General features: G+C 44.5%; 1 protein-coding gene across 1 annotated transcript in view; it reads right to left on the bottom strand.

The window, feature by feature from the left end:
* dab1a (DAB adaptor protein 1a) overlaps positions 1-12,097 on the bottom strand; it is a 32,466-nt gene extending 20,369 nt beyond the window's left edge. Inside the window, exons 1-2 of the mRNA XM_068743431.1 lie at positions 12,028-12,097; positions 412-551 (exon numbers count right to left, since the gene is read on the bottom strand). Of these exons, the coding sequence (XP_068599532.1) occupies positions 412-551; positions 12,028-12,097 (210 nt within the window). The remainder of the gene's footprint in view (positions 1-411; positions 552-12,027) is intronic.
* Positions 12,098-14,016: the final 1,919 nt, after the last annotated feature.

Genomic DNA, 14,016 nt, shown 5'->3' with positions numbered 1-14,016 from the left:
CCTGTCCTTGCCAAAAAGACATTCGCCTCAATCCCTCTCTCATCCACATGACTAACCCCTCCACTGCCTGCTGCATGAACAAACGGCATGTCTGTGTAACTATACACAATAAAATCATCACATCTTTTTAACTTCTACTATTTTTCTCTTCTAGCAAATTGCACTGTAAAAAAAAAACAACAACACACACAGTTGTGCTGTGATGTACAACCATGAGTGTTTCAAAGTTTAACTTGAGAGTATAAATGAAACTAAAGAGGTATTAGGAACAGAAGACATGGAGCTTAATGCCGCTGTGGACAACCATGTTGTGTCACGTCTGTGTGTTTGATTTCTGGCTACTTTAACACTACTCTTAAAATTAAAAGAACCTGAACAGAAACACAAAAGGAAGACAGAGACTTTCCCTACCTTTAGCTTCATCATCGAGTCCTGGCAGAGTTTGTCTCCTCGGGCGGCGGTGACCTCGTCCAAGCCGATGAGCTTGGCCTTGTAGCGGATGCCATCGCCCTTAAAACGCCTGATGAGAGCCGCCTCGCTTCGATCCACCCCTGCAGACACACACGATCGCACACACTCAAGTCGACAGTGCATCTTTCAGTCAAGGACCTCCATCTTCTCCCGAAGAGCAGTTCTATTACCTCAGGATCATCAATCACACAGATCACAAAGGACTTCAGCAGCAACCTTAGGAGAGAAGCAGCCATGGTGCAGGTCAAAGCCTCCGATCTTCCTAACATCTTATTATGTGATTAAGTTAGAGCGTATGGATGACACCAGTCGATATCCGTGGCTATTAGAATCACTGACGCTCACTGTAACTGCTCTCCTCTGGGGCCATTTCTCCAGTAAAATAATGGAGTGGCATGCTGCGCTTATCTCCGTCGCCCTCGGCCTCACCTTACTCCTCACTCCCTATTGTGAGCAAGATTGTCAGCATTGTTCGCGTGGATTTGTGAGTCCGGGTGATGCCGTGTGTGTGTTGTGACCTTGTTCTTGTCCGGGACGCCTGTATGCTATCTCCTGAAGTGACTGCAATGCTCCTCGTCAAGCACAAACCACAGTGGAAGCAGAGAGAGTGAATTTAGCTCACGAGGCTAAACGGACTGTCTGTCTGGGACTGTTTCTCCATCTTTCCCATGTGCCCCCCCCCCCCCCCCCCCCCCCCAACCTGCAGTGCGCTAACATTTCATCGTCAAACATAATTGGGTGGAAATGCTCCTTCATCTGTGAGCATCTCTGCATTGTGTTTCCCAGTGTGTGTGTGTGTGTGCGTGAGTAAAAGACTGCAAGAGGGATAGTGAGGAAAGGCATAATGATAATGCAGCATATTCAGATAATATACTGAGGCATTATAACAGCGTGACTCTTGGAAGGTCATAGTCAGCGTGATGGAGAGCCCCCACTCCTCCTTTTCTTGTTCTTTCACACTCCCTCCATTCACACTCCCTACAGCATTCCAGTAAAGTAGGGACGAGGCCTTAAGCCACAGGTGAGAGAATCATACTATATATTATGGCTCTACTGAATCATCCTTGTGCAAAATCAATCTTCCCCCGTCCTCTGCAGGCCCAGACATGAACACACACAAAATTATGATAATAAATAAGTGTTCATTTGAAGACAGTAAAGGGTAGAAAAGGCCTCACTACCAATGAGATAACAAGATGTATAGGACTGGAATTCACCTCTATGGGTTTAAACCGAAACAGGACGTCTTGGAAAGTCTGCACACAATGTTTGTAAAAATCCTCGGTCTTAAAGCGCATCCCATCTGAAGGAAAAATGTGCACACTATCAAAATAAAGAGTCTATTCCCCACTGATAAAAATAAAAATACACACATACCCACACACAACCAAATACAGTGTGAATGAGCTCATTCCACTGGATCATTGAACAGGAAGAACTCAGTTCCAGTCCTGCTTGAAGTAAATGATCACTGTATGCTCGAGTCTTTCAAAGACAAAAACCAGAAGAACATCTGGCATTATTTGTGGAGAGTCTAAAAAAACACCATCTCTCTATTGTGCCATGTCTCCGTTGGGTTGAGATGAGAGTAAGCGATTAAACCACTGGAGGATTATATTTTTTCCTCTTTAATGCAAGAACAATTGAAGAAATTTAAATATTGCCTTCATTAAACTTGAAATTGTCCCATGAAATCTCGCATCGAGGCGAGCAGACACATAAACAACTGCGTTACAGCAAGAGTCAGCAGCGATTCCACCCCCCCCAATAACTTGCCATCTCTTCCCTCCGCATGAATAACATGAAACGTGCCACAGCTGCTTTGTGTGAAAGCGCGCTCATATATCTGATACATCCAAGCAGAAACTGCCTGTCACAACACCCGCTGGCTTCACATCTCTCTACGAACGCAACTTCATCTCATTAAACTAAGTTTGTTGGTTTCATGTTGAAACTAGAAGAGCACCAACGGTGACCTGAGGAGTTCTCTTGGGAGCAATCCTCGTGTTGAGAGCGTTCCCCTCTTCATAGAGCATTTGTAAGGTCGACTTTCTGCTCATTTAAACTGTGCATTGTTCACGTTTCTTTTGGTGGCTTGCTGTCTGCTTTCCCTTCTTCCCCATGATATTAATAGTCACTGCTGGGAGTAACAATAAATACACCTCACAATTAACCTGAGGGTCACCGACCTCCTGACCTATGGGCAATTTAAAATCTCCAATTCACCCGTGTTGCATGTCTTCGGTGACGGGAGGAAGCCGGATAACCCTGGAGAGACGGGGAGCCCCCCAAAGCCCTCAGTCGGATTTGGACTTGAGAACTTGAAAAGGTCTTGCTGTGAGGCAACAGCGATACCCACTGCGCCACCATGCTGCAAACAAGAGGCGTCCAGCTGCTTTTGTCTCCCTGGAATAGCGGTTTCCATTTGAGTTTGACATTTAAGACTCCCTCTATCTGCATCTATCACCATTACCGTTGCTGTATGAATACACCAAGGGAGAGGGAGGGGGACGAAAGAGAGACGAAGCTAAAGGGGGTCGAGGGTTTACTTCTCCTGCTGAGCAGTTCATGTTATTACCTTTTTGGGAGCATGTTCCATGAAAGATGTCCTAGTGAGTTTGAGAGAGATGGTGTGTGTGTGTGTGTGTGTGTGTGTGTTGTAGTGCATGTCAGCAGGGGAAGCATTCAGTCTGCTGTAATTAAATGTCTGCTACTGCTGTGACCCCACTGAGCTTCAAACACAACTAATGAAAAAAATCTTCCATTTCATCTGTCATGGCTGCACACGCACACGCACACGCACACGCACACGCACACGCACACGCACACACACACCTACACACCACAGTGGCACGAGAGTCATAATATCTGAAATTATGTTATCTGGGTGACAGCAGAGATTGTAATAACTTGCACATAGTGTGTGTTGGCGGGGGGGGGGGGGGGGGGTAACTTGTAATACAGAGTTGGTTTGACTGTTTACCTAAAGCAACAAGCAAAGAGGGCATAATGTCAAGAGTAAAGGAGCAAGAGAACCTGATGGACAGATGAATGAGTGACGTCCCCATCGGACAAATGTCGATCAGGATTAGAGCGTTATGACAGGTAGAACCCCCCTGACTCTATTCTCACTGACACACACACACACACACACACACACCTATACACTGTCTCCCCTCTTTGCATGATGCTACCTTTGAAGCCGATCATATAGGATGGCTGGGACCACTTGAATGAGGTCTGATCCTGCTGCTCTTACAAAACAGCTTCTGGGTAAACATGTTATTTGTTTGATATAGAGTTTGGTATCAGGATAAAATGTTGTATGCAAATAGTATGCACAGTGATGCACAGTTTTGCTTTACAATAAAAAAAAAGTTATGTGAGAATACCCGGCAACTAATTCCTAACAGGCATGCATTGCTTGCGGTTGCTGGTTGAGTGTGGCTCCAGATGAAGCAGCACCCAGAGGATTTTAACTACAGCTGGGATGCTTCCCAAGAAACACTCATGAGGGAGCAGCAGTTAGTCCCCAATTAATGCCGCTTCTAAACCCTGTTGCTAAGTGCATTTTAGAACGTGTGTGGGTTTTTGGTGCTTTCTTTACCTATCAGACACTCATACCCACTCTTCCTCAGACTCTTTTATACCCGCAGACAGCATCTGCCAAGGAAACAACAAGTCCCCCCCCTTCAGCTCCATGGTTAATTCTGACCGATTGATTTGGCACACAAAAGCTCACACTTTTCTGATCCCACGCAAATATACATGCCTGAAAAAAAATGTGACGTGTAAAACGGGATGGTAAATTACTGCTGTCTCTCGTTAAGTGCCGCGTCTTAACGGAATTTTCTGTCTTATTGGCAGCATGACTGCTGTTTTTTCAGGTGTTTGTTAAATCATGTGAGACTTAGATTAAGATGAATTTAGTTCTGCCTGCGGGGTACATCATTTATCTGTCTGATTTAAACTTAGCAGTGATGTAGAAAGAAAGAAAGAAAGAAAGAAAATGAAAAGGCTTTAGAGTTGAGCCAAGCAAAGTTGGACAATCTCAAAGAGCTATGGTGATGCCATTTTTCTGTTCTTGACCTTTTAGTCCTCTCATTCCAACATTCCTTTTCTCTCCTTTTCTATTCCTTCTTCCCTCTCTCTCCGGCTGCATCTACCCGCTCTGACCTACAGGACGGGAGCACAGCCACAGACCTGAGCTGTCTGTGCATCAAAGTGTGAGTGCATGCATGTGTGTCTTCAGGCATCCAGCAATCCTCTGCAGCAGAAAAAGATATTAGAGCTGCGAACACATCAGGGACAGACTCAACACACGGCCATTTAGGACCGCCTCACCACCGCCGACACACTCCAAAACACCCACACTCTGCATCAAGGTCACTTTGGGAAAAGCAGATAGAGAAAACTTTTCACTTGTGTGGTGAGGACTGAGAAAGACCGATTATTTAAGGAGACTTCTTTAAATGACTTTAAACTGTGCTTTACACCTGAGCTAGACAGTGCCGGTATGTTCGTGTAGGCAACAAGGACGGATAAACATGGAGTCTGAATACCTCTGCAAATAACAAAATGTTGACTTACTGTGTTAATAATTAGCTGAAATAGGACTAGCACATAATTTAATCAAACTTTACCATAACGTTGCCTGTCAACATTTAATTATGCAAATAGGGAAAATGCTTCCTATGAACTGTGCAAATCTATGAAGCGTTGATTAACTAATGTTACTCCTCTGTTATCCTTTTAGTGACACATCAAGGGTTGTCGTGAAAGTGCACACTCTCACTAGTTTGGTGCTTGTTACATTTCATTGCATCCACTTTGCATTGTGGTTGTGCATGAGTCCCTGTTCCTCGCTCCTTTTATCCCTCCATCTATTCCCGAGCTTTCTCTCTCACTCAGTTTTTCCTTGCCACTGTCACCAATTGTTTTCAGTTAGGATATTTTTGGGTCTGTGTCAGTCTAAACACGCTGTTTAGCCTGGAGATAACTTTTGGCGAGATTCGGGATTATTTAAATAGAAATAACTATCATTGCAAGCACTGATTTTATTGCTCACTTATTGGTACGCAAGGAAAATGAATTTCAGGAAATGCTTGGGCGAACAGCGCAGCTCACAGTGTTTGTATTCTCAGAGTGCACGTGTTAAGTTAATTCAAAATCTATTTTCACCATAACAAGATGTGCTCTGCCGTGTGGAAAAAGCTCTCAGGCAATGTTAGCAACCTGAACTATTTGTACAGCCCCTTGTTGATTAGCGCTAACATCTACATGGAACTCAGCAGTCCTGTTTTTACCAGATGACTTCGAACGCAGCACGTTCTACACAGGCATAGGGTGACCCAATTTTCTCATGACTTTTTCATTTCATCCAATCCTTTCAAATTATCCCAACTAAATATGAAGCCAATACTAACCTCTCTGCTCGCAGGAGGCAAACCCTCCCTTCCATCCAACGTCCCAGCATCCCTCTCTCTCTCTCTGTAAGACTCTTGGAGCTAAAACCTATTTCTTGCCCTGGCTTTAATTACAAAGGCAACGAGTAACAAATGGAACATCCTTTGTGCATTTGCATGGGTGTCATTTTTTTTCTTTCTTGGCACTAAGTGTGGACAGCATAAAAAAAATAATATCTTGCCTCCTGTCATGACACTGACTCACCTCACAATTTGTCCTTGTCACTCTTCTTCTTGTACAAACACACACACACACACTCACACCCAAAGACGGACATCTTTAATACTAAGGTCAGTGTGCCGGCCCGGAACAAATCTCTTTTTCATGTTTGCCAAAATATTTAGTCCCTTTATTTCCCCTCTCAATCTTCCTGTGTTTCATCTTGTGGAACAAAGCCATTCCCTCTGACAGGATCCTGAGAGAGAGGGACTGAGGAACAGGAAAGAAAAGGATAACACAAGGAAGTTGAAGGTGCAGCACCTGACGGAGTACGTATCCCTTGATGCTTTCAGCTCTGCCCTCGCCTCACAATCACCACCATGCCATGAACGTTCTGCCACTGTGTAATGAAAAATAGAAATAAAGAAACTGAAAAGCTTGACAGCATGCAACAGATCAGGATTGTCTCTTCAATCCTCAGTCCTTTCATTGGTTCAGCAGGGGAGAGGGGGCTCTTTTTGCTCTGTCTGAGCACGCGTGTGACTTTGGGACCTTTTTTCTTTTGTGCAAAATGATAAGCAGGGAGCAAACTGTTGCTATAGAGACCATAGTTAGCAAGGCTTTGAGAAAAACTTCACCAAATACTGTGGATGATAGGGTTCAGACAAACAGACACCCCCACAGACACACATACAAGCCTTAAGAATGAAATGTTCCTTCTCTGTGGTCATACTTGAAGGAAGGTTTGTTTTTGTGTTTTTGAACAATAAAGAAAAAGAAGACGCGTGCGTCATTGGAGTTGCAGCACAGAAAGATGTGTTTGTGGAATACTGATGCCTGCCAGGGAAGAGCATCGATTGCATCTCGCCACACTTAGCTGCCGTGCTAAGTGATTACCACGCTGTATGAAAAGATGTACAGACTGGTGAGAAGAGACGACAGCCGGATGGACAGTGTGCTCATTTTTCAGGAACGAACTGATGGGAGAGACGGGCAGCAGAGAGCGTGAGAGGACAGCGAAGAGGCGGTCATCTCTAAATATAGTTGTCCACATTTGGAAAGTGTGTGCTGCTATCTGAGAGTGAGTGTCACGTTGTCCTCCACTGTCCTGCATCCACTGTTGGTCTCCACTGACAACCACAACAGCAGACGACCGATTCAATTCAATCTCTGTCTGATTGTAGGGAACAGATCCGGTTACCTCTCATAGAAGACACACACACACACATACACACTCAAAACACCATTGTTTGTGCTCTAAGATTCCCCAGGGAACGATATCAGAGTAAATGTCTGCGGTGATTGTGCCAGATCGACTGGATGTGTGCATAATATCCACACAAAGAAGATAATGTGTTTGCTAATCGCACACCAGAGACGAGCAAACACGCGCGCACACATCCACACACACGGAGGCCAACAGCTGCGCAGCTATAACCCTTAACTGCTCTTTTCATGCTGTTGGCTGCCAGCTACACTGTAGATGCACCCCCAACACGTCCTCAGCCAAATCCCTTTGTGGGAGAGTCGTGATGGCTCAGATGTGGGGGGACTGTTGACTGTTTGTGTTGACAGCAGTGGGAGTTATTATGACTCGTATTCATATTCTGTGTCACATCATGAAAGACAGACACACATCAGCGACTGCTTTATTTAAACGTTCGACCCGCCTGCTTTCCTCAGGGTCAATTTGACCACATTCAGTGTTTATCATTCCAAAAATAATAGTTCACTTTCTTTACTTCTTATTTCCTGACTGTTCCTACAAGCACAGGAGTGTGTGTGTCCTACTACTCACACCGATGAATGCATCATTAATGTTCTGCAGTAGCTCAGTTCATTTAGTTACTTTGCTTCATCAAACAGTTCAAAGGGCTCCATGATTCTCCTGCTACACCGTTTCCGCTCATTGTTCCTTTACTTCCTGCTTCAATCATACATATGGATCTTTCTCTCTTCCAGACCAGCGTGTCTCCATTTTCACATTTTAAATGGAACATCTGCTCCAGAAAGCAGGCTTTGTAGGTCATAAATTCACATCTGAAGATGTGATGGAGGGGAGGGCCACCTTCTCCACCAGCTACAGGAATCGTAAAGGAGCAGCTCCCCAAATAAGTTGATCCAACTCCCCAGTTTTAAGAACCAATAGAGGAGATCCTTCCTGCCCAAAGCGATAGACAGATGACAGGAAGTGTAAAGACCTGAGAGCAAACTGTGTTAACAGATTCCTGCTAGTTTAGTTTTTATTCTGGTCCCCAGAATATGCATTGTATTATATTATTAGCATTTATTGTCGCTAACCTCATTTTATGTGAACTATTATATTTTCTCTTTTGGTTAAACTACCCCGACTTTATTTTATTGACCCTTTTATTTGATAAATTTACTTTTCATATTTGTGCTTGTACCGTTTATTGATGACTATGATAATCATTCAGTTTTCTTTTTCTGCTGTAACAGGAATTGGGTTGAATAAAGTATACCTCTAAATCTATTCATCCATTTGCAACCTGTGATGATGAGCTATAAAAACAAGAAAAAGCAGCTCAAAAGCTTAAGGACTTGGCAACCAGCAGTCTAAATGGACGCAGACATTAATATTGGAATGGTTATAAGTAGAAGAGGTGTGGAAGGAAGGAGGCGGGGGCGGACAGGGAACATCAGAGCGAGGGTAGGGAGGTAGACAGATGTAATCTTTGTGGGTTTATTGAGGATTTATAGAGACTATCATACCTCAACAATTGAGCCTGAGCAATAAAACAGCCTAATTCGTGATCAGAGGCAGCAAGAACAAGCCACAGTTATCCGGTTCAGGTCATCTAAATGCTGAAGGTCAAAGGTCATCTCTGTCATGGTAATTCAATAAAAAACGACGGGAAGGAAGAAAGACTGACCCCTAAGATCACCGAGGAAGCATACTAAAGAACACGCCGGAATTGTGTGGCTCACAGCGCCGACGCCGACACACACTAGCGGTGATGAATGTGCGACACGAAGCAGTCTTTTTCATTACATTCTTCACCACAGAGCCGTGAAACAAAGGCCTGAGATTAAACAGCCTTCTTTCACATTGACTCATTAGTCGTTCTCGTTTTCTCTATTCACGTTCAGTCTCTCCTCTGCGTCTCACTCGTTCAGAGCAAGGTCATTTAGGAGTCAGAGCAGCGAGCAGAGGAGGAGGATGAGAAGGGAGACGAAGGATATTAAGGGAATGAAGGACTATCCCTGCAGGGTTCCTCACAACAGCTAAGTCATACCCTGGCGAGGATCAGCCATCCAGGGGATATATTCTCATTCAGACCCGGCTGCTCCGGCGGGACAGCGACCAGGGGCTGGACAGAAAGACATTATATGCTGCATGAAAGGTCACAGGCAACACGTTCACTGGGACATCATGTTCCCAGAACACACTCATTGTTTGTGTGTGGCATGTGATTGCATTTGGCTTTCATCACCCGGGTGTGTGTGTGTGTGTGTGTGTGTCTGTTGGCAGAAATAGCTTGGATCAGAACAGAGATATGTTAGTAAGGCTCACCTCAAATTCTAAATGAAATAAAATTAAGCAATCCGAAAAACCGTATCAGGTTGGAGCGAGCAGCAACACTCAACTTCATAATCAGGTACTGATATTTATATCATTCATTTTCTGGTTATATTCATAATTAATCATTCAGCCTAGAAAATGCAAGAAAAACTGCACAATGATTTCAGGATAATTTTCACAGAGCCCAAAGGAATGTCTTCAAATTGCTTCAAATTCCAACTCTTTATTTACTCTTATAAAACTACAACAAAATACAAATAATACAAAATCCCATAGAGAATGCTTTGTATAGTTGAAATCTGAAATGTAATTGTTTGTTTTAATGTTTAACAGTTTTGCACTCAATTATCAATGGCTAATCTTATTTCAATCAAAGATGTGATACATTGCGGCAGTGCGGACAAAAGACAAGATGTAATGCGTGTGGGTGTGTGGGCGGGGGCGGGGGCGGGTAGCGAGTCAGAGTGTGTGTGACAGCGGATGAAGGCAGAGGGAAGAAACTGCAAACCCTACAGTCTGAATGCTGAAGGCAAACCATTCATCTTTCCTCACATATGCTCTTCTGGGCTTCAATCCCGGTCCCTGTGTGTGCGCGTGAGTGTGTGTGTGTGTGTGTGTGTGTGTGTGTCTGCATCTACCCACATATGGAGACTAGTCTGAATGATGAACATGATCTCCATTGCAGCAGAACAATACGGTTTCTAAATAGGACATGAGAGGCATTCATTCTTCCGTCTCTCGCTGTGAATGGGGGAGCTGGCGCTGGTTTGTGGGGGCTGAGGCGCCCCGTGTGCAACGAGGCATCTGCTGCAGGTGATAGTGATTGTGTAAGTGAGGATCCATGTGTGTGTGGTCTGCGTGCGTCCAGAGTATTTGCTCCATCAATCAGATGCTTATTCAGAGAGGTCTAGGTGTCAGCTGGGCGGTGGCTGCCAGCCTGACCCCTGGCATCATCTCTGCTCTGACACCACCAGGACCTGCTCTCATACACCTGATAGCTACTCACACCTGGATCTATTTACTTCCCACAAACCACAACATCCCTGCACCTGTGTGGAAGCAAGGAAGAGCATTGAAACATCGCCACATCAATTAATGAACAACAGCAGCCCGACATTCTGCCGTCTGACCCAAATCCACCATCAGTGACAAATCACGTCCCGTTTAATACAGAGGAAAGAGGCGCTGGCAAAGTTGTATTTACTAAAGCCTCAGAAAGAATAAATTATTTGGTCTGTGTATTTTGTTGTGTGGACCCCAGGAGGCAGCGAATGGGAATGCAAATAAATAAACATTAAACTAGACCTCCGCCAAGCAGCTCGTTCCCCTCCAAACTGGATTTACACCATCCACATTGTGATCTGGATCATCACCAAAAGGTTCTAAATTGTTCTTGGTATCTTTATCAGAGTTGGTGTGTATTTATTTTGAAATGATTATTGAATCCCTTTTAATGTTACAATGTAATCTGTTCTCTTGACCTCATTCTGGATCAGATCCAGAAGACATTTTGCATGATAGTTCGTATCAGACACATTTATGACTGTGATTTTTGGTGAGTGAATTTAATACATATTTTACAAGATGATTTTTTTTTTAAAAAGGCTCCATTATAAGTAAATGGGAAAATGTGGACAACTATATTTAGAGATAACTGCCTCTTCGCTGTCCTCTCACGCTCTCTGCTGCCCCTCTCTCCCATCAGTTTATTCCTGGAAAATGAGAAAACTGTCCCTCCTGCTGTCTTCTCTTATCTGTCTGTGCATCTATTTATACAGCATGATAATGGGGAAAAATCCATAAACATCCGTCAATAATCAACTGAGATATTGAGGAACAACCTTTGAAGCTCCACTGATTGCAATGTTAACGGAAATTTCAAAGTGATCCAGAATCCACCGATCTCTTCTGGATCAGCACCAACATAACAGAAAAGCAAACCAGCGCCGGTGATTTCATAACCCCCACATTGGCAGAGGTAAAAAAAAAAAAAAAAATCTTATTTTAGCAAAACAAATAATTCCTCCTACTTCTGCTATTGAATAGGGCCGAGCCTTTACCAACAACCCGCATAATAACAACAGTGTGAATTATGTGCTTTTTTACTCTAACAATGGTTTCAAGTACATTCAATTCCCATGGTGGAGGGTAAACGATTTAAGACAGGGTTTTAGCAAGCAGTAAAAGAAAATGTAAATGTAATTATGGAATAAAAAACATTCTGGATTCTTGTGCCAACAATCTGTAAAGACTTAGTACAAACTTGAAAGTGTGTCAGGAGAAACAGGTGGATTTCCTGCCTCATGGACTGAACCACTTCCAAGAGTAACAAGCCGAAGCTTCCAGCACAGCTTCAAAGTTTACAAGAGGTGCGACGGCCCGCTCACCTTTCCTCTTGGAGTCCCGTCTGACGCTGCTGGGCCTGACCGCTGGCTGTAGCTCTGTCTCTGTTGACATCCTCAGGATCCAACTGGACTAGACTCCGCTCCGCTGGGATCCGGTGGGCTCCGAGAGTCCAGTTCACAGTGTCAGTGTGTGTGTGTGTGGGCGCCGGGTGTGTGCGTGGAGGCGCCAGGTGCGTGTGTGTGGGCACACAGGCTCATGGGAGAGGGATGGGCTTCAGCCCTGACACAACATCCCACACACTGCCGCAGAGAGCTGGGGAGGAAGAGAGGAAGAAAGAAGTTTGCTTCAGTTAGGCGTATTTAAACTTGGCAGGAGAAACCTCGCAAGAGTTCTCAGCAAGCGTGAGAATGAGCTCGTTTTCTAAGGAGAGCCTTGAGTGCGTGTTGCCCATGGTAACGTATTGGAGGGACCTGCTCTCCACGTCGTTCTCCAAGTCCAAAATGTGTTTCTGCAAGGACAGCACTTGAAAAGCACTTTCTCCTTCCATCCCATGTAGGAATATAAGAAATGTTTTCGTTAGATATTAACTCTGCCCTACAAATAAAATACGGGGACTCTGTAAACTAATAGACACAAGCAGATGACCCTCAAAGTTATAAACCAGCTTAACCAGATCATCTAACCTCCTCTACTTACAGGCGTTGCCTTGATGAAACATTTATTGATGCTCGACGAGCTGGATCACGAACCCGACTGCGTTCTGAGCCGATCTTCTCCTCTCAGACTACCAGGCTTGACCCCTCATTCCCTCGCTGTCTCTGTCTAACAGCGGTTGAGAGCAGACTTGAACAAAAGACTGGTGTATCTTTGGAACGAAGGAAATCTCTCATCCCCCCCCCCCCCCTATTCTACAGTGTTTCTGTGTGAATAGGAGGCCCCTGTGAGCCTCGGGCGAGAACAGATGAATTGAAAGGCTTTTAATTTGCTGCAGACAGAACAGAACAGAGTCCATTTAATTCTGCCAGCAGAGGCCGTGTCGGCGAAAATGCTGACAATATTCTTTATCTGGTCCAAACACACTGGAAAAGTGTGAGTCACTCCAATTACAGGCATTATCAGCAGCCCTGTTCCACCAAATGGATGGAGAGAGAGCAAGTATGAAGAGCGGGGTTACAGGGACGAGAAATGAACAGAGTGGAAAGAAAGTGGAGGGTGAGGGAACATAGAGTGGGTGAGCAAGATAATGAGCAAGGGGTAAAAGCGGAGAGAAAAAGGATGGCGTATGAGCAGCTTCAGCCGTAACCCTGAACGTGTCTTTCTTTTTGTTCTTTGAATTCATTCTCCTTCTAGCTGTGAAGTCTTTCAGGCAGCATCTGGACCTCGTGTTAAAAAAAAAAAAACCCCGGCAATCCTCGACTTGAAAAAGCGGATTGTCCAAAAGGCCGTATGAAAAGCCCTTTGGCTGCCTTTAACCAAATCTATAACAGCTTCAGTTCTCCAACAACAACAACAACAACAACAAAAAAAACAAGATTCAAAGACATTATTTCTGTGGCTTTACATGAAGCACATAATTCAAAATATGTATCAAGAAAAAAAAGGTGCAAGGAGTTCCGAGCTCATGTTCTGCCTGCTAAATTACTCCGATGAGAGTAATCGAAGAAGTCCAACTCGTCCAGGCGAAAACAGCTGGAGAGAACGAGCAAGAAACGAGGCTCTGAGGCAAAAAATGAGAAATCTGCTCGCCATCGCTCTCCAGACTGCTGCGAGGCTCCAGACATATGCTTCTTTCTCCAGAGAGCCCTGCAAGAGTTCTGCTTCTTAGCTACAGTCCCTGCGGGGAGGAACAAGCCAATTTCTCAGAAAAGCAGTCCATGTCTGGCTTCAGCAGTTCAAATACCCAGCCTGCAGAAAACACGAAGGCGAGAGCAGCACCATCAAAAGCCATCGTGAGCACTGTAGCGGCGGTCTGACCTGGAATCAGCGAGCGAGCTAAAAGTAGCAGCGAAGCTTTAGACGCCACTCTGAAG

The sequence above is a fragment of the Brachionichthys hirsutus genome, chromosome 9, assembly GCF_040956055.1.
Source record: "Brachionichthys hirsutus isolate HB-005 chromosome 9, CSIRO-AGI_Bhir_v1, whole genome shotgun sequence".
In the NCBI taxonomy this organism is placed as follows: domain Eukaryota; kingdom Metazoa; phylum Chordata; class Actinopteri; order Lophiiformes; family Brachionichthyidae; genus Brachionichthys; species Brachionichthys hirsutus.
This window is presented reverse-complemented; position numbering and strand designations above follow the sequence as displayed.